The 21042-nt window shown below is 34.2% G+C and overlaps 2 protein-coding genes across 2 annotated transcripts; one reads left to right on the top strand and one right to left on the bottom strand.

Moving 5' to 3' along the window:
* Positions 1–413: 413 nt before the first annotated feature.
* LOC128546069 (uncharacterized) lies at positions 414–8795 on the bottom strand. Its single transcript, XM_053542424.1, has 6 exons — positions 8681–8795; positions 8223–8368; positions 7027–7159; positions 6486–6707; positions 3088–3187; positions 414–2934 (listed from the first exon to the last, which is right to left on the bottom strand). The coding sequence occupies exons 1-6, from the start codon at positions 8751–8753 to the stop codon at positions 2547–2549; spliced, it is 1062 nt and encodes a 353-aa protein (XP_053398399.1). The 5' UTR covers positions 8754–8795; the 3' UTR covers positions 414–2546.
* Positions 8796–17069: 8274 nt separating this feature from the next.
* Positions 17070–18923, top strand: LOC123552880 (uncharacterized). The gene has a single exon (XM_045342626.2). It carries the CDS (start codon positions 18026–18028, stop codon positions 18650–18652), a length of 627 nt encoding a protein of 208 aa, XP_045198561.2. The 5' UTR covers positions 17070–18025; the 3' UTR covers positions 18653–18923.
* The last annotated feature ends 2119 nt before the right edge of the window (positions 18924–21042 follow it).

Here is a 21042-nt window from a genome sequence, read left to right as displayed (position 1 = left end):
GTCAATACACCCCACCGCTGGTCTGTGAAGCACTTTATACTTTCCTAAATGATCTTGACAAGTATATTTTTTTCATGTTACATCATTTGTGAAGAAAGTTAATACAAATGCCGATTTAACTCCATGACTGATAGACTTTTACCAGTAGTTTTGCATCGGACTCGTTTGCTGTATCTCATATGGCGATACCTTTGACCTGTGCCGGCGGTGACTTGTCTCAGGTAGCGACACGCACATGTACAATATCTGAATAGTCTACTTCTCTATTTTTAAATCTTTTCTCTTACAGCCATTAAGTTTGGGACTGGACCGGTTGGACGTGGTAGGCTTATAATACCAACCTCGTCCGATCTACTGCTGAAGGGCATAAAAGGAATAACTAAAAATAAATTAGCATTTTTGGTGGTAGAAATTAACCTATTTATTATCTTATAATCACTCCATTGCCAAAGTTTATAATCTCGAAGGAGTACGGCTAAGTACATCCTGCTCTGTTTTCCAGTGCTCGTAATAACCACGCAAACTGGCACATTCCTTCAAGTTATTATACAAGAAGTATAAGCAATATTGCATTAATTGGTCATCATGATGTGTTAAGTTTATTTACCAAAAGAAAGTACCACGCACTGACACAGACACGTTCAAGCGGACGCACACACACATAGACAAAAAAAGAACAAAATAACCAGACAAGTAGACCAAACTGAATGAAATAATGGGTAACAAAGTGGGGCAGCGCTCAGGGATGGCCAGTGGCAAAATCCCCAGTCGGAAGCTCCAGCCAGTATATGTTGGGTGCCTAACCTCGCTAATACTAAAATAGAGCTCATAAGGCAACCAAAAAAAAGAGAAAATATAGGTATCAGGAAATTGTTACTATATAGTTACTGACGGATCATATGATATGGAAACACACAAGAGTTAATTGCTTTTACTAATTTTCCATTCAAAAATGAAAAGTGTTCAAGTGTAATTGGGTATATAGGAGGTGAACTGCTTTACATTTAACCGCCGTTTAATATGTATTCCTCCGTGGTATTGGTCAAAAACGATGGAAAATTTTATTGCAGCGGCGGTCTAGGTCCGAATTCCGATTCGGGCATGTTTTTTCTTGATTTTGGCATTTTTAAAATAGTTTAGAAACAAAAACTAATGTTCTAATGTTTACAATTTAACCAAACTTCAATTTTAAAGAAAGATCGTTTAAAGCCAAAATCTGGAGGTCGGTGCCTTTAAACGTAAAACGGCACCACATAGCCGCCATTTTCCTTTGACCGTACAATTAAGGTATGACCAGGCCGTTTACTGTTTTTCTGCAGGAAAGTAATTACTGTGAGTTACCTTATGTCACCTACTGTTCGCCAGCAACAATACGCTATTTGAAATTACTTTGCATTACTTTGGCGCGATTTAAGACTTTAACGGTTGGGTTGCGACAGGAAAACGCGTTTAACAGCAGAGGTGCTTGGCGAAAACTAGACTAGCATCAGTCGTTAGAGTCATTACTGGCCATAAAATCAATCCTCTCTGATACTACTTTCTGAAAATAATTACAATATCTCTTGTCTCTGTCTCTGTTGAGAGAGAAAATGTTTTTCTGAGAAAATATCAATGTCAGTATGAAGAAATTAATATTATTACAGATTATTTGATCTCAACAGACTTGTAAGTCTAGACGAAAACTCGCTATTCAGCCGTCGCGCTGGTCGATAACTCGGTAAACAGCGTTGATGCGGGACGAAATCAAGCTAATTAGCGGGGCGCGTGCGAAATGGTGAGATTTAAGAGACATACGTTTTCATGAAAGTTAAATGTGTTCATGGAAATGAAAGTTCTCGTGAATTGTAATTTTTTCTACGTGTGAACTAGGAAATTCAAAACATTTCTCGAAATATCTGTAAATATATAAAACAAACGTTTCTTAAATAAAGTTTCATGAAAGCAGTCAATTGTTTTAAAGATTTCATATGGTGGCATATTTCTGCTACGAGATAACTTACAAGTATTATCTAGGTAAAGCGAATTTTTCTGAACACTTTATCTCAATTGCCTAAAATTTCTTGGAAATAAAAGCATAGTATAGAAAAAATAAATTTTTGCGATACTGTTTTCAGACAATTTCACAACTTTGCTGGAAAGTTTAGAATATTTTCGTGGTAGCTACTAAGTATCTGGTCGCCGTTTCAAGCACTAACTTGAACTTCTACGCTAAATATGTTAAGGAAATAAATAGAATATCTAAATGTTAACGTGACAGCTTCTTCGCTATCTCGAGGCAAAAATATGCCACCATATATAAGATACAAAGTAATTATACATGTACTTGACCTCTTCGAATGTTAATGAACATTTAACCCTGTTTTATAGACCCTTACCCTGCTAAATTTCTGTCATCATTCAATTCTGACAGTACCGTTAAATGTTAAAAGGGATGCATACCAAAAGATACTGACCGAATGGCGAACAATATAGATCATGATCAGACAGCTGACCATGATCTACATTTGTCGCAAATGCAGAATCAGTCTTGTCCAGCATGATAAGGGTTAATACTGAATTTGATTTACATTATCAATAGTGAGATACTCGTCAGCCAGTCTCCCTTCAGTTTGTAATACTTCATAGTTATATTCAAGCTTGTCTTTACCAAGTTCTGGGATTGGATCTGAAGCTATTTGATTTTCATATATATTGTCTTTTACAATATTGTTCATCAATTTTGCTGATGTTTGTTTGTTGTGATCTGGTCGTTTTGCAATTGTCTGATTTTCATAAATGTAATCAGTGATATTTGAATCCACCTGTTTTCCTGGTTCAGACCTTTCAACATATCTTGAAGTTTGCTGGTTTTCATAATTTTTTGTTTCTGTAGTATCATCTGCTTGCCCATCCTGACAACTCACTGATATTTTATCTCCACGGTGATTTCTTCTCCTGAAAAATATATCAATAACAAAAATATACTTGCTTATTCATGTTTGATTCCGGCAAGGAAAACAAAGCTTAAATGCTTGGAAGAGGTTGGAAACATTTGAAGTTCTACTGATTTAACCTTTGAAAATAAAATGTTTTAAAATATATATATACCTTTTATACCAGCAAACTATAGTGACGATAGCGATAAGTGTTAAGATAGCAACAACCGAAACGCAAATATAGACTGTGCCGTGCGAACTGTCGTCACTTCCTGAAAAAATAGACAAAATTCTCTTTTATTTCACCTTTTGTATGAAAAAGAAAGGAAAATGCTGATTTTTTTTAAACAATTGAAAATGCTCTAATGATATGAAAATGCTGATGATACATTTGATTTAATAAACACTGTGCCAGGTTTAAATTTATAATATTTATATAATATGTAGTAAATATCCTCCACGTAATTTAACCCCAAAAATCGACATTCCACAGCATAAAGTATATGCTTTATCTATTAAACTTATATATTAAACTTCAAGACGATTTCGTCAATTCTCTATCTATCAGTCTCTATCTATCCACCATTCTTCTATCTATCCGTCCTCCCCATATGGGAAAATTAGACCCATCGATTTTTCGCACGAGTGAAAATATTTTATATAGCGCAAGCCCAATACTTTATTTAAAATGGAAAAAGTATTATAGGTATTTTAGCTTTGCAAACGATGTGATAATATTCAATGCATTGTCTTTCATATGAACATTTTATTTTTTAAATAAATTTGAAAGAAAATGGTCTTTTTGCGTATACTTTATGTCTGTCTATCTACAATTAGATAACATAGTAGAATATGGATAATTTGCTGAAATTTCTTCTGTTTAACAAAGAACAAATAGATTCTTATTTGCCATTGAAGCCCATTGCAAACGACTTAGTAATCTATATTCATTTAGCTATTGTTTCATATTAACTTCAGTTTTCTATGTGAAGAAGAAAATGGTCTTTTTAATCATATTGCAGATGAGTATAGGTGCTTTTTTTATTTTATTTTTTTTGTTTGTTTGTTTTGTTGTTGTTTTTATTTCGTTATCGGAAAGACTCGAACATTCTCGTACATTATCGTCATTTCTTACGGAATTTAACTCCTTAACGGTAAAGACTGATTTCTTCTCACCCGCTAAACTGCACACATGTACGGATTTATAAATTAGTGGACGCTCCGTAATATGATTTTGTTTACAGCCAATAGTCAATTTTAAACAGCCTCAGGATCGAAATTCAAAATTTTAAAAAGAAGAATTTCGAGTTTGCATCGACTTTGGATCTTGTTTGAAGCTCGAAACTGAAATGTTCAGTGTTTTATTCGAGCCAGCATTGAACATCGAGTCTGTCGAAAATGGAAATCTTAAGGAACTGATTTCGAGCTTGAATTAAATTTCGAGCGTGTAAGAAGAAAAAAGATTTAAAAGTTACAAAACGTTGAAATTTGAGGCGGCATATTTTGGGCAAGTTAGAAGTAGAAGATCGGAATTCAAATTTTCGAAAGGACGACATTGAATTTCGCTTACATTGAGGTAGAATTGAAATTAGAGCCAGCAGGAATATCAAAAATCAATCGGCATTAAAAAAATAAATTGCGATCTTCAAACTGGCTCTTAATTCAATACCTGCTCGATTTTCAGATTGAAAATTTGACTTTGATTTTCGAACTTGTTCGACATGCAGCGCTAGATTTTCGAAACGTCGAGCGAGTTCGCAAATAAAATTAATGCAAGTACGAAATTCAGCTGTATCAAACGTTATTTTCACATTCAATCACAGTTTTTAATTCGATTGCTTTGAAAATTCGAGCAGGCTTGAAATATAATACCGGGAATAATATATTTAGATTTTTAAAAACTTATATTTCGATATATTCGATCTTGCATGATTTTTAATCTTTGAATTATGATCTTGAGCAGACCGCAGTTTCAGTATTATATTGAAATTCAGCTTTTCAAAATTTGAAGTAAGAATTTTGAGCTGGCTCTACACTAATTTGACTTTTGAAACAAATCAATATCAATCTTTGATCAGGCTGTTTATTCAATACAAGATCGAAATTTGGCTTTTGACTTATTATGAATTTCGATCATTGAGCTGGCCCGAAATTAAAAGCTATTTTGAAATTTAACATTTTTCGATCTTCAGGGGTAGCTTGGTATTATAATTCGACAAGTTATGAAGTTGAATTTCGATCTTCGAGCTGGCATAAGATTCTAAGCTAGTTGGACACCGCTCACGACATAATAATCATTGAAATGTGCAGTTATTTGATTACACAAAAACACTATTTAAAACCTTCATTTCATAATCATAATCATCAAACAAAGTATTATAAAAGCCAGCTTCCGTCTGATTGTAAGATAGTAGAAATTATTTTTGCAAAGTGATCGTTCCGTTTTATAATAATGTGTTTGTTGAGAATACCGTTATAAAGGTATTCTGATTAATCCACCAAATACCAATTTATTTTCAAATTTATCTTTGCAATCACTGTCAATTAGACTTGAATTCCTTAAATCCATATGATCAAAAGTATTAATGTAACAGTACATTGGCGAGGAAGGGATTACATGTTAGACATCGGGCTAAAATACGGAGTAGACCGAAAATTACCGAACAGTCTCGACAGCAGATTTACCTGGTCAAACTTATTATCGGCTTTTGTGGTGATTTCCACGATGAGTCTAATTTTCCCATGAACCATTGATCAGTACATGTTGCCGTTAGGATCATTTGTCTATTTATCGTTTAATACTGGCACACCTGTCGTTGGAGTATTATGGACAAGTGTATGTATCAGAAAGTTAGTGAAATTGTAAAATAATATCTTTAGACCTAATAGTTTAGCTCTGAGACAGGCTGTTTCAAAGAGTCCGAGCTAAGCATGTCAGCAAAATGATGAGACGGGCCATTCCTGAATACTGTAGCATGTTTACAACAGAGCATTTGAAATAATTCGTGTCAACATGATCTTAGCTTGGAAATATGGGGGAAGTTGCCTAGCAATTAATTCATTGTAAATTTCATGAAACATACTAAGTCTGATATCATATCTAGGGTGTTAACGGACTTTCAACCTTAACTTAATTGCATTTTGGAAACGTAAGTGCAGCAGCCATGTTGGACCCTTCGTGTTGCACGTCGCTGCATCAAGTCAATTTTATTTGATATGTTCTGAATAGACTGTTGATGCATATTTAAGTTAAGGACGGAAAAGAGTATGGGAGACCAATCGAAAGAGAAGAACGACTCTTTGTAATAAGTTAGTCATAGCTCAACACGTAGTCGTCTTTGAGCCACTTGTATTTGGTCTATTTGGGTGTTGAGTGTATGGTGACCAAACTTCCAGCTGGGCTTTGAAAAGAGCGTGGTAAACAACAAGGAGACCAGTCCAACAGAAAATTCCACAGCAGCCCACGCCGTAACTTAAGGGTGTTGAGTTAACAACTATGTTCTTTCAAAGGAAGCCTAGAGTTTCACTAGCTTTTTAAGTTGATCTATTGATTACTAAGTATTTTATTACCACTTTCTTGTGCAGACCTTCCGTGTCTGTAGATTGATTCTGTTTCAGTTATTAATGCTGTTGTCGTTACTTTCAATGTCGTCGTCAGTGTTGTTGTTGTTGATGATGATGTTGTTATTGTTGTTGTTGTTGTTGCAGATACCTTATTTGTAGATGTTGTCGTAGTCAAATGGTGTGTTGCTGTCATATGCTTTGTCGCTCTCATAGAACTCGTAGCAGACACTATTTGAAGACACATGTCGCAATTTAAAAATGTATCATATTTCACATACATAATATTTGTAACAGATCATTGACCAATGGATGCAAATGTTTTAAGCCATGTGTTATGGTCGGACAGTCGGTCTGGAATTTAAACAAATAGACCATATCTGTTCAATGTCACAAAGTTATGTTTTTGATGTGGCAAGAATCAATGACAAAACCAACCAATTGATTTATTTCAAGTATTATCATTTCTACATGGCTTTAAATGTTGTATACATATGTTTAATCGAAATCTTTCTTTTTTAATTTATTATCTATCAAATATAATTCTTACTCCAATTGTCGTAGAGAGATATGCGCCATCCCCCACCACAATATTCCATACTGTTACCAGGACACGACATGTTGCATCCAGATACCTCCGTCTTATGACTGAATGAATTGCCACAATAACACTCGATCCTATACTGATGTTCATAAAATCAAAATTATCTAATATGTTAAAAGGTCATTTAAAATGTCGTAAGAAAAGTAGAATATTTATGTGTAATCAGTCAATATCATGTATATTTTGACCCGCCGCCTTAGCTCAGATCTACGGATCGCGGGGTCATGAGTTCTCCGTGACGAATTGATAAAAGACATTATGTCTAAAATCATTCGTCTTCCACCTCTGGTTTATGTTGGGAAGTTGGCAATTACTTTTGGAGAACAGGTTTGTACTGGTACAGAATTCAGGAACACTGGTAATGTTAACTGCCTGCCATTACATAACTGAAATACTGTTGAAAAACGACGTTAAACCTAAAACAAACAAACAAATTTATACGTTCTGTGCTTCAGAATTTATTTGATGAAGTTGCACCAAAAGTGTTATAAAAAAAGGTCTGTAGGAGTTGTAAAATTATCCGGACTTAGATTTCATGTTATTATTTCATTTACTTTGGGACCATGCAATTAGCTCCGGTGCAAATTTATGTACAATCTCATCTATCAGGTTCGTCAAACCCCCGAGACGAACAACTAGGGAACCATGGTAGATCTCTGATATATGAGAATGTTAGGGGTGTTGCACAATCCTTTACCTTTCACGAACAGGCTCAAGCCAAGTTTGCTGTAATTTTCCGACAAAAAGAGCATTTCAAAACGAGTGAATGTTAATGCAGACTGCAATTTCAAAAAGCGACGTCTCCTAATTATCAAAAAGGACAAATGAATCTCATTAAAGTTGTTATTTCATGAGTTTTATTAACGAAAAGCTAAATTCTCAGTATTTTACAAAAATACTTTGTGATTAACGCAGTACTTTATTACTATTTTATTTTGTGGCTCACGCTGTACAGTGCTTTTTTTTCCAGAATATACATACCACATGGGTGCACTATACAAATACATACTGTCTACATTTCACAGCTTTAATTTGTTTCACTAATACATTGACGTACTTTCTAAATTTCGTAAAACAGTATACATATGAAAATTCATTTCCCCAATTTTTCTCCATATATTAGCGCTGTTTTGTAAGCATACCTCAGTTCCCGCATATCTAAAACCTGCTCTCTCACATCGTTGTTTGCACTCTTCGCCGGTATTCGAAAAGGAACTTCGTAGACTTTCGTTCAGCAGTCTGTAACCTGAGTCCTCGAAACATCCGAGATACCCTTGCACAGTGTTAGCTAAAGATAACAAGAGGCCGAAGGTTTGAAACCGGGTAAGGGTTACTTCCATTGCAAAGAATTTACCTGAGTTAAATTGGTGACAAGGTGTTCAAAACAAACTTGATTTTAATCTGTAATTTGTAATTTGAAAGTCTACCGGTACAGAACTTAGACTAAATACTCGATTCATATACTATTAGGCGCACTGTTAAATGTTCTGAAATCAAGATATACCAAACGATAGAGAAGTAAAGAAATATTATATCGTTTGCTTTTATAGAACATGTCAATTATGTTTTCTTTAGGTATTAAAAAGTCTTAATTTCATACCGTTTGCAGTTGAACAAGTTTGTAAACACATCAGAAACAAAAGTAACATCCAGTTATATTTACTGCCCTCCATCAAAAGTGATTCAAAACTGCAGTCTTATCAAGTAGATAACGGAAGTTTTGGTACAAGGGATCATGGTGTCGATAGTACACATCTGCAATATATTACTTCCTTATTTATTTGTAACGTAGATCTATATTTTGATTGCCATGTTTGTGAAACCATGAAAGATTGGATACAACTTATTTTGTATACGTAAACCAGTTTACTGTAAATAGAAGTATTGGCGATTTTCAGAATTATATATTCTTAATGTTGAGATATGTTAAATCATGCTCCTGCTATATATTATTTCGATTCTTAAATGTATTTTATGCATTGATGTCTAGTGAGCTATACTACGCGTCTAATGATTGATACAGGGGGTGTGAATTAAGTGTAACATTGATCTGTTATTTCATTTCGATTCTGAAACGTCTTTTATATAAGGTAGTATATCAAACGAGGTAGCAATCTTTCTCGTCACTTGTATGACGCCAGATACTAGTAATGTGTCGACGTGACATCATATAGAAGTGTTTTAACGGAAACGTGCATGTAATTTTTCATATATGAATAGAGAGAAAGAACATCTTAAAAGGCCCACCCACGTTAAATTTTTATTTCCTTTTCGATAAAACTACTGTTCCTGATTTTACATTCTAATATGACTATCAATGCTTTAATCATCACAACGATAAAATGTTGACGTCACGTCGAGGTGATATTTAGCGACATGAATACATCTAGAAATACCGCTTTCAAATTTGATCAAATGTTTTACTTGATATAGCATGTTTAAAACGAAATGTCACACTGAACAACTGTCTTGACTAATTTACACATAATTATATTAAGATGGTTATTCGCTTTGCAGAATAATTCGCCATCTTTTGCGCCCAAACTGAACTCTTCCGCAAGTATTGCGTATTACCATTTCCGGTCCTGGCGTGCATAAACAAAGAGAGCTACAACCTAATAGTTGGCGTCATGCATGCGCGAAGAAACAGTTCTTTCATATTTGAACTAAATTTTACAATAAAATTCATATTAGAATCGAAATAAATTAGAGCAAAACGGTGTTTTAACACTTATTTATACACTCGGGAGGTTATACGTCGTTCGAAATAATTCACTCGGGCTGCGCCCTCGTGCATTTATTACGCCCGGTGTATAACCGCCCATCGTGTATAAATAAGTGTTAAAGCACCGTTTTGCTATAATTTATTTCTTAATTTGAATTAATAAAATCATAATACAGCATGTGCCATTTTATAATGCATTTTTTTTCTGGTAATGCATAAAAGATTTCTACTGGGCAGTGTTGCCAGTGAGACATACTGTATAGTTTATAAGAAAATTAGATGTATCAAAAGGTTTCTAGTTTAAGTTTATTTCCACATCAGGGCATATATTATGCATGTGATGAAAACATTGATACACATATTGAACCAGTAATTATAAAGACAACGCTAAGTGTACAAAACAACAAAACAACATATTGTAAATGTAAAAAAGATCTATACATCATTTTACTTATTTTAAGGAGATACACATGTGCATCCAACGATGAGATCAGTGTATTTTATATGGAGAATGAAGTCATTTGAATTGAGACAAAATGGCCTTACAAAATAATGCTAGTTTAATAAGTTTTGTCTTAGCAATTCATAAGATCATCTAGTTTGAATCAACTAGGATGGTTAAAATAATACTTTGGTATAGACTTTTTTCTACTGGCACTGAAAAAGTCAAAATTCATCCCCAATTGAATTTTTGTCACAAAATGCACACTTTCTTTCACAACGTTCAATGTTATAATGTCATCCCTTCTCAACATGTAAAAAATTATTCACAGTTCTAAATTTACAAAGCGTATTAGCTAAATGGCAAAATATCCAAATACTTTTCAAAACAACGTACTTTTTTATACATACGATATACAAGGCATTTAGGAGAGTTGTCAACAGAGTTATTCTAATTTTGTACAAACATTTTGGTTAATAAAATATTCAGACGAACCAAGCTCATCAAGAGTAGACTTAACAAAAGATATCCAATGAGAAGTAAGTATATTGCTATTATGCAAATACAAAATAGTTTTATACAATATTTTACAAATTTTATCATCGTTAGCATTTAATAATTTGCTCCAATAACATAATACTCGAGATTTAGCCTGCAGAGTTATAGGCATAATACCTAGCTCACCGTACACCATACAATTTGGTGTAGATGGTTTCAGATTCAAAATTTTAAATGAAACTGTTCTAAAACCTTTAAGGTTTACAACACCCCAGGCCTCACTACCGTACAACAAAATTGGTGCAATCATGGTATCAAATAAATGTAATTGCATAGATAGGGATTTCTGAATAACCGAAAACATGGCGCGTCTTGCCTATTCCACAAGTTTCGCTTTGGCTTTAGAAAAATTGCCATTGTAATTACAAAGTATACCAAAATAAGAAAAATCCTCAACAATTTCCAGTCTTTTATCATGATAGAAAAAGCAAGGAATGCGTTTCAATTAAGATTTTCTAAAAACAACCACTTTGGTCTTGTCCTCGTTAACTTGCAACTCCCATACTTTACAATAATCATGCATCGCATTTAAAGCTCTCTGTAACTCTATAAGACTTTCTGCTAATAAGACTGTATCGTCAGCATATAACAACAAGAAAATCCTTAAATAAACTTCCATATCATCGTCACTAAGACACTCTAAAGTAGCCATAGACATTGAAGCCAGACCCTCAAATTTCGTTGACATATACTGAGTTAAATCATTCAAAAATATTGAAAAAATTGGCGATAAATTTTCACCCTGATGCACTCCAGTTTGACTACTAAAAAAGCTAGATAACACATTGTTGACTTTGACACAAGATTTGGCTTTGGTGTAGATGTTATAAATAAGTCTTATACATTTTCCATCAACATCATGGGATAACAACTTTTGCCAAAGATACATTCGATTCACAGAGTCAAACAAATTTCCCATAATCAGAAAAAGCACAGTACATCTTTCTTTCAAACCCTAAATAAAAATCAATCAACAGTTTTAGAGAGAATATGTGATCAACAGTACCTTTTTTTCGAAAGCCTGTCTGTTCTTCTCTAAGTAAATTGTGATCTTCTAAGTAACTATTAAGTCATTCATTTTAACATTTGTGAACAACTTGCCAAAACAGCTTAGATTAGTAATGCCTCTGTAATTTTTGGGATCATGATCTTTACTTTTATATATTGGCAAAATAACTCCACGACTCCAGACATCAGGGAAAATTCTAGAATCCAATACAATGTTAAACAATTGACATACAAGAGACAAAAAATTCTCGTTATTCGCATATTTTAAGTACTCGTTCAGTATATTGTCAAACACAGAAGGGCTTTTGTTATTTTTAAAGCTTTTAACTATCCTTTTCATTTCATCAACAGTAATTTCCGCATTTAACACGTCATTATTACAAGGCAAAAGTTCAATATCCAAACCACCAGTATCAACCTTATCTACATTATCAACGTCTTGGTTCAATTTCACAAAATTCTCATAAAATACCTGACTAGAAATTTTTAAAATAGTATCTTTTTTCTCACTCGAGTATCTATTTAGCAGACCCCAAAAAGCTTTAGAGTCAGTAGAGCGTAAGTTTGCTAGTTTCTTACTTACACCTTGCTGAAAATGTCTTACTTTACTTTTCAACTGGGCGTGTAAATCTTTAGCCTGCTGGCGGCAAGTGATTCTGCCTTTGCCACCAGTACAGACCAAAATCAGCCTGCACGGATATGCATGGTCTGCACTGTTCGCTATTCAGTCCATTTTTGAAATTTAGCAGAGTAAAGGTTAAGGACCAAATATAATATAACATCATTTTATTCCGTTAAACATTTTACAATGCACAATTACAAATACAAACAAGCAATAAAAATGTATCCAAAAGAGAGGAAAATAAACATTCATAAGTTTTCTTTTTCTAATAAAGAACCACTGACTTTAAACAAAAAAAGAAACTGTACATTAAATGAACTTACCTAATTGACATCGCATTGACTTTTTTAATTTTCGAATCCAATAAAGCAAAGAACTACGCATTGTATCGAGATCTCCCAACAGTTTGTCCCAAGGTTATTTAATACGAGACTATAACTCTTGTGAAACTTAGTTACAAGAATCCATATCTATGATATGTGTCGCCTTAAGAGGAGGTGGAGACTTTCCATATAAGGTACAGGTGGAAATAATCCGACGTGTAAACCCTGAAAGAAAAAAGCCGATTTCTGTCAAGTTAGCCACTGATATTCACACACTTTTAGGCGATATTGAGCCTTAAAAACTAAGATAGGGACACCATGAGGTTGAGCCGTTTAGTTCGACTTTTCTTTTCGCCATTATGGTACTTTTATTCATTTCAGGCTTATAACTAATGTTAAATAATTAAACTCAGTGATAAATAATCCGACAGGAACATGCAGGTAATATGCGCATCTCGTTTTGGAAGTGAAGCTTCCTATGAATTTTCGAAGAATTCCAGCCAGAAGTTCTTGAGAAATACTTCGGACAAGAAATGACACTATAGTATACTGATGTTAAATAAATAAAGGGCAATAACTCGGTGAACAAGAAGCTGCGTTTTAAAAACGCAAAATTATGCCCCAGGTGTATGACCAAAGGTATTGCTTTTTGATGTTTTAAGTTTAAGGTGAAGATCATATGAAGGTCAATGTCATCTAAATAAAGATCAGTTTGTATGTCTTGCGACAAGGTTTGTTGAGAGTATGAACTAAATTGGGTTATTTATGTGCGTTGTAGGACCAAAATTGTTGTTAATTAAGGTTTTTAGTTTGAAGATGAACGTCATATGGGGACCAAAGTCATTTATATATAGGTCAGTTTGTAGATCTTGCCACATTGCTTTGAACAGCTTGTCACCAACATGGCTCAGGTAGATTCTTTGCAATGAAAATAACCTCCCCCTACTTATATACTCCAATGCAATCTTTAACCATATACAGGACCCTTAGACGCATGTTAAGTATTTGAGTTACGACCACTGGTTTCGTAGCACTTAAAGTTTATCACCGGGCCGCTGTGTTCGCTCTAACGTAAATACACATAAAACTAGTACACGTATATGTTAAACATCTTGAACTTCTTATTTATTAAACGTCCTATAAATTTTGTATTTAACTTCATATTTAGTATTTAATGAAGTAATCCTATTTATATGGAATTATAAACACGGTCAAACCCGTATATACAGGTCGTTTAAGGTGATATCACGTTTTTAATTTCCGGTGAATTACGAAAAAAAGCAAAGAATATTTAGTTCTTTCCAAAAATCGTTATGTTATGATTTAACCAATGATAGTTTCCTTTTCTCACCAGAAAGGAGCAATTCTTATATCTTAATATCAAGGTTTGGTACCTTTATTACAGACAATAAACTAAAACAATAGAAATTCTTACGTACCTTTATTACAGACAATAAACTAAAACAATAGAAATTCTTACGTACCTTTATTACAGACAATAAACTAAAACAATAGAAATTCTTACATACCTTTATTACAGACAATAAACTAAAACAATAGAAATTCTTACGTGACTTCAGTGAGCTCAACAAAGCATACTGATGTGATGTGGAACACACTACAATATCCTACCAAGATACTAACAAAAACAATGCATATGCAGAATGGAGAGATAAAAATAATTCTGACAGATCGTGAAAACTAATGACAAATTTCGACAGCTGTATGATGACTGATGACCTAATTAAACGTTTGCTGTTATTTCTACATTCCGGTTTGATTTTCTTAAAAAGACTCTTCTATACTGTAGCTTACAACTCATAAATTAACACAATGAAAGAATATATTGTTACCTTACTGTTGTTTTGTCTGTCCAAATCAGGTAAAAATTTCTATTGTTTCAGTCATTTGTCACTAATTAGGCCACACCAAATTAAAAAGTTGTTAAGCGGATTTGCCGCTCGTATATTTTAAGAAACACAAAAAACAATTTTTTTTTTTGACTTGCGCTAGCCCCATTGAAAAAATTCAAGGCAAAATTTTGGTGCGCTACTTTTTACGGACGTAACTGTGTACAAATGCTTTTAATTCCAGTCCCAGATTGTTCTAAAATGTAATATAATAACAAATAATACATTTCGTCTATACTATATCAGGGCACTTATATTCAGTTGCGTTGAATTTATTTACTCTTATGCTGTTACGCTATTTTCTTCCAATGTTTACCAAATTAATTTGCTACTAAAATCGGACTTATTTCATTGAAAATTGGATAAAAACATACACTAATTTATTTGATAACATAAATCTACATTATTTTGGTAAGGGTAAATACATACTGATGCATTTCTGTTTTCTGTTTTTCCTGTCAAAATGATCAGTATTTTTATACGAAAGTGGGTGGGGAAAAAGAAATTTACATTATGAATTGTGTTCAGACCAATTTAAAGCTTCAGTTTTTTTTTCAGTCCTCGAGTAGAATAATGTTAATGCACGTTAACCACCATTTCAGACCTTAATTGAGACTTTGTTTCAACAAATTTAATCTGTTAAGAAAGTTTAAAGTTAGAACAAGAGGGAGCTGTCTGTAAGACAGCATGCTCGACTTTACTCAGTGCTTGACTTTGAATTTGAGCTTTGCCAGTGAAAGGGGCATAATAGTCAATAGCTTTGAAAGATATTGGATATTATATAAAACTTTAACCAAACAAACCTGAGTTAAAAAGTGGCATAACTCTGTCAAAATTCAAATCAGAGTTGTGGGAATTGTTTCTTCTGGTGTAGACTACTACATTGTTGTATAATACATATTTTCTAACAGCATTTACAAACACATACATTATTTGATTACACTGAACTGTATGCCAATGTTATTACATTTCCATGAGTTCGCTGTGCGTCTGTAGGTCAAAATGTACCCAAACCAAAATGTACCCATGTTTTCACAATCCTTGGTGAATCATTTCTAATGTAATAGGGCTATACATTCTATTTTAAGGTTTTTATTAGTTAATCGAGAGCCAAAACAAGACAAATATATTTCTTCGCTCTTCGCTCGCTCCTGATTTTCTCATAAACAAATATTTAAATTATTTTTTCGCTCGCCGCCTCAATTTTTTTCAGATAAAAAATCCGATGAACAACTTTTCAATTTGGTGTGACCTTAGAGCAACTCGCAGTCTTGCATTCATACAAAACACATCTCTTATTTTCACATATATATTGAGGATTTATCTAAGGAGCAGATGTATTGGAAACACAATTTTAATACCATTTAAGGTGATGTCACGTTTTGAATTTCAGTTCTTTCCAAAAACCATTATGTTATGATTCAACCAAATAGTTTCCTTTGTCTACCAGAAAGGAATAATACTTATATCTTAATATTGAAATAGAGGCATTTTCTTTCTGTTCTGGTGCCAGTAATAGAAACCAGCGATAAAAGATCTCTGTCGTTACATATGTGTATAATAACAGAAAAAGAATGAAAACATATCACATGAATAAATCTGTTTTAAATTTAAATATTTTTCCTTTGACGCAATACCACGACAAGTAAACGCTTGTGGTATTCAAATATTGTGTCTACCTTCGAATAGTCATAAGATCAGTATCTTCAAGGAAGTGAAATATAAACATGTTCAAACAAAGAAGTTTGATAAAAGCGATCAGTACGAGTATGTTTGAAACAAGAAATAAGTATCTTTAAAAAAATATACACGGCCGCATTAGTCAATGCACACTTTAAGTTGCATGCCGATCTCGGGCATTTACAAAGCAAAACAAATGTATTTTTAAAGTAAAATTATTATGTTTTTTTTTTTTCATCTAGAACATATTTTACAGAACACATATATTTATATCATATTAATTCACTCAAGATATAAACAGTCCCTGAACCGCCTCGATAGCCTTGTGGTAGAGTGTCCGCTTCGAGTGCTGGAGGTCGTGGGTTCGATCCCCGGCCGCGTCATATCAAAGACGTGAAAAAATGGTACCAGTACCTCCCTTGCTTGGCGCTCAGCACTAAAAAATGGAAATTGGCCTCTTCTCTCATACCCTCGTGGCGATGGATTCCATTAGGAATGAGGTGTCGAGAGTGATTAATATAAGTTGTAGAACTTGTTTCGCAATCGACCTAAAATAAATTAGTATAAACTAAATATAAACAGGAAGTAAAGATGAAATCAATACCGACCGGAATGATAAGAAGAGACCGCTTTACATATACATTTTACGTAAGGTAAAATTTGGCTATTTTGTTGAGTTACATTTTATCATGCACTGAGACTATAAATGTTACTTAATAAACATGGCAGCATCGCGAAATTACAGAATATCGGTAACAGCCGCATCCGACGAAATCAAGGATATATTTTGTGAGCCCTGTGTTTGTAATGGAAAACAGATAAAAGCAGAAGGATTCTGTGTCGACTGTTCAGAATATCTGTGTGGACAATGTTATAACAGTCATAGGAGATCTAAAGCGTTCAAACACCACGTGCTCCAGGATAAGAAAAATATGCCTATTGATGTAACAGGAACAGGTGTACTTGATGTGTGAGTAGAAAAGTGTTCTAAACATCCAACAAAGGTTACTGAATACTTTTGTCGGTCATGTGACACACTTGGATGCAGTGCATGTATCACTATAAATCATCGTCAATGCCAAAGTGTCGATCACATACCCGACATTGTTATAGATCTGGAGAAAAACGATGAGTTCAAAAAGTATACTGAATACTTCGATGAAAAACTCAAGTTGCTAAAAGAAAGAAAGGATACAATTAATTCATTGAAAACTGATTTAGAGGAAATAAAAAAGCAAGCAAATGCAGAGCTTAAAAAGCAGCGTGATAAGATAAACAAGTTTTTCGACCATCTTGAGGCTGAAATGGACAAAAAGATAACAGACATTGACAAAAATAACAAGGATACATTGAAAGCAGCGTCAGACAGATGCAGTATCATATATGGTGGATTAAACAAAATGAAAACTGCTATCGAGACAAAAAGGAAAAACGGAAAAAATGTGATTTGTTCATAGAAATTAAAAGATCGAAAGGTGAAATCGAAAAGTTTGACAGACAGTTTGATATCATGTTATATGAAGAGAGCAAGGTACAAAGATATAAACTAGTACAGTCCACACAGACAGACGAAATAATGAAAAACACAACTGAAATATGCAGAATGATAACTGCAAAACATGTTTCAGAGATTGATGTAAGCTCTTGCAAAGACAAGAAAAATTCCTGCATAAAAAGATGTCAGTGGTACAGAGACATTACCTTGCTGTTGCAGACGATAACAATAAAACAGTGAAGATAATTGATACTAGAACTGGCAGAGTTACATCTGAAATAAGTTTGGACTGTGATTCTGTTTGGAGTGTCACAAATGTCAAGGGCGATCAAATTGTAGTTTCACTGACATCATTTGAACCTGATTTTCAGCATAATCTTCTCACTCTCACTGTATCAGCATCCGGTGCGATAAGTAAAGGTCACGTGATAACAACTAGAAGACTAACTTACGATGTTGTTGCAATTGCACAACACCTCTATGTGTTACATAACAATGATATCAAAGTGCTGGATATGCATGGAAATATTCTGAAAACAATAATATGTGACTACACTTCCTTTCCTTCTATAGCTGTAAGTCCTGACAAGAAAACCATTTACTTAACAGACTATGACAATAGCAGTGTACAAGGTATGACCTTGGAAGACAAGGTCACAGCAACCTACAAAGGCAAGGATCTTAAACGTCCCAGGGGTATAACAGTAGACAATGAAGGATTTGTTTATGTAAGAAGTGATGGAGGCATTTATCAGTTGACAAAGAACTGTACCATGATTCAAGTTCTCACACGTATGGCACCGCCATAACCTATTCTGGTGCAGATAACAGACTCTATGTGGGAGATGATGGGAAAGTGAAAGTGTATGAACTGCAGTAAGACGTTACAATCAAAGCTAACAAATGTAAACCCTTTTAAAGTAACTTTTGATATATAAATTGTCAACCCCTAAAGATATAAAGGACATGTTTTGTGAATGTGTACTCCTCATTCTAAGCTACCATTAGTTGCACACGTGACTCGCCATACGGTTCCAAAAATATCAATGTGTTTTGACCAAACTTGTGGATTGTATGTTCAAAGCTCATACTCACGTCGTTAATGTTAGTTATTTTGTCATTTAGTTGTTGTCATGCTATTCCTGTCTTATAACAACATTCATTCGTTTGTAATTCTTGACAAGTGTGTTTTTCCTGTTTTTGTTAAAAAGTAGGCTTTAATAATTCTCCTCTAATTCGCCAAACCAATAGGGTCCATCAACAATTTGTGTTTATATTAACACGTGCTCTGCCGCTTTGTACGTGTACATTAGCATATCAGCGATCTCAATGTTGTAGCCTATTTATATGGGGGGCGGGGGGTGGGGGGAGGGTAATGGGGTACCGGCCAACTAAGCCTATTTATATGGGGGCGGGGAGGGTAAGGGAGGACCGGCCAGCTAAGCCTAAAAATAGGCTTTACTTTTCTGTTTTGTTTCTTTTATTATGGTTTTCAAAGGTTGAATTTCTAACGACGCCATTTTGTTTATGATTTTTTTTGTAAACGATGCAAGATCACACGTTCAATCTGGCGGAAAATGGTGCTTTTTTACCTTTTCTGAGTACACGGTAATCACCTTCTCGCGCTCATAACGGATACCTTGTAACCGAGGTAGAACTGTAGTCATTCATAACACTTCATGTAAGTAAATAAATATTTCAGTTGCTAAAATATCATTTTTGTTTGTCTACTATATATACTGGAAGTACAACTACGTTGGCTATTATAACATACTCATTTAAATCTCCGTTAAGTTTCAATGGAACCTGAAGGAATACTTCGGACAAGAAATGGTACTATTATAGTATACTAGTACTAATGTTGAATAAATAAAGGGCAATAACTCGGTGAACAAGGAGCTGCGCTTTTAAAACACAAAATCATGCCCCCAGATGTATGACCAAAGATATTGCTTTTTCTGGTGAAGATCATATCAAGGACGATAGTCTCTTGTGTAGGAAGATCCGCTCCACGAGGATGCCAATGCCTTACAAGATGAACTAGACAGGCTCCAGCAATTGGAACAAGACTGGTTGATGTCATTTAATCCTTCGAAGTGTGAGGTTGTTTGCTTCACCAAGACATATTCTACCAAGGCGGTCTATTACATCCATGGCAGCGAACTCCAAGTCGTCAAGGAAGGAATGTACCTATGCGTGTATCTTAATGACAAACTCTCAATGAACACACATGTCGCAACCATGTACTACTCGATCTGTCTGCAGCTTTCGACACGATTGACCACCAAACACTGTTACACCGACTCGAACATCTTTTTGGAGTCACAGACAAAGCACTTGCATGGATGTCGTCATATTTTAGTGGCCGCTATCAAACTGTGTGCGTTGATGGTGAGTTGTCGACGCCTATGTTCACGATCAACAATTAGGTAAAATTTGCCGTCTTATCGGTAAAAGTATCCCCCTTGAAATCACCTGGCTGGGCGATATCGATTTTATCTGGTTGATATTTTCCAACAGAAACAAAGAAGGAAAAGAAGTCTGAACAAATATTGTTTTAATTAGAATGAACACACAATATTTATAATCATATTGAAGTGTTTGTCATTCTTTTCCCTTTACAAAGATGTAAAAATTATTTATCTAAAATGAAGAATTAATGCTTCCCTTGGCGATTAAAAAACACCACTATCAGTCTCAGTTTACGGCATACAGTTACTGAATTAAATAAGCAAAAACCTGTGATACGTATCTTATGCTTTCCCCTGTAGCCACTTTATTTATAACTTGAGAATATTTATTATCCTACTGAAGTATTCTACAGACAATAATTTTTTTATATATGTTTTTATTTTGAAATTATTTTAATGTCTTCTTGCTTCCCTAGACGTTTAAAAGTTCGTGATTTTTGTAAAATTTCTTCATTTGCTCGTGTCCGTGGTATTTTCTAACGCGCGCGTAAACGCACGAACTCGTCCGAAGTTATGCTGCCGATGATACAGAAAGAGCTGATTGTTACAACAGAGTATTATCATTAATTGGTAATTCTTACTGCATGCATCAATATAAAAGAAAAAAAGAAAGAAAGAAAGGTAGAGAGAGAGAAGAAAGGAAAGTCATATGGATGAAGTACAGTGTGTCCCAGGGATCAGTACTTGGTCCAAAGTACTATATCATGTACACTAAACTCGTGGGTGCC

Source organism: Mercenaria mercenaria, chromosome 4 (assembly GCF_021730395.1).
Source record: "Mercenaria mercenaria strain notata chromosome 4, MADL_Memer_1, whole genome shotgun sequence".
Lineage (NCBI taxonomy): Eukaryota > Metazoa > Mollusca > Bivalvia > Venerida > Veneridae > Mercenaria > Mercenaria mercenaria.
This window is presented reverse-complemented; position numbering and strand designations above follow the sequence as displayed.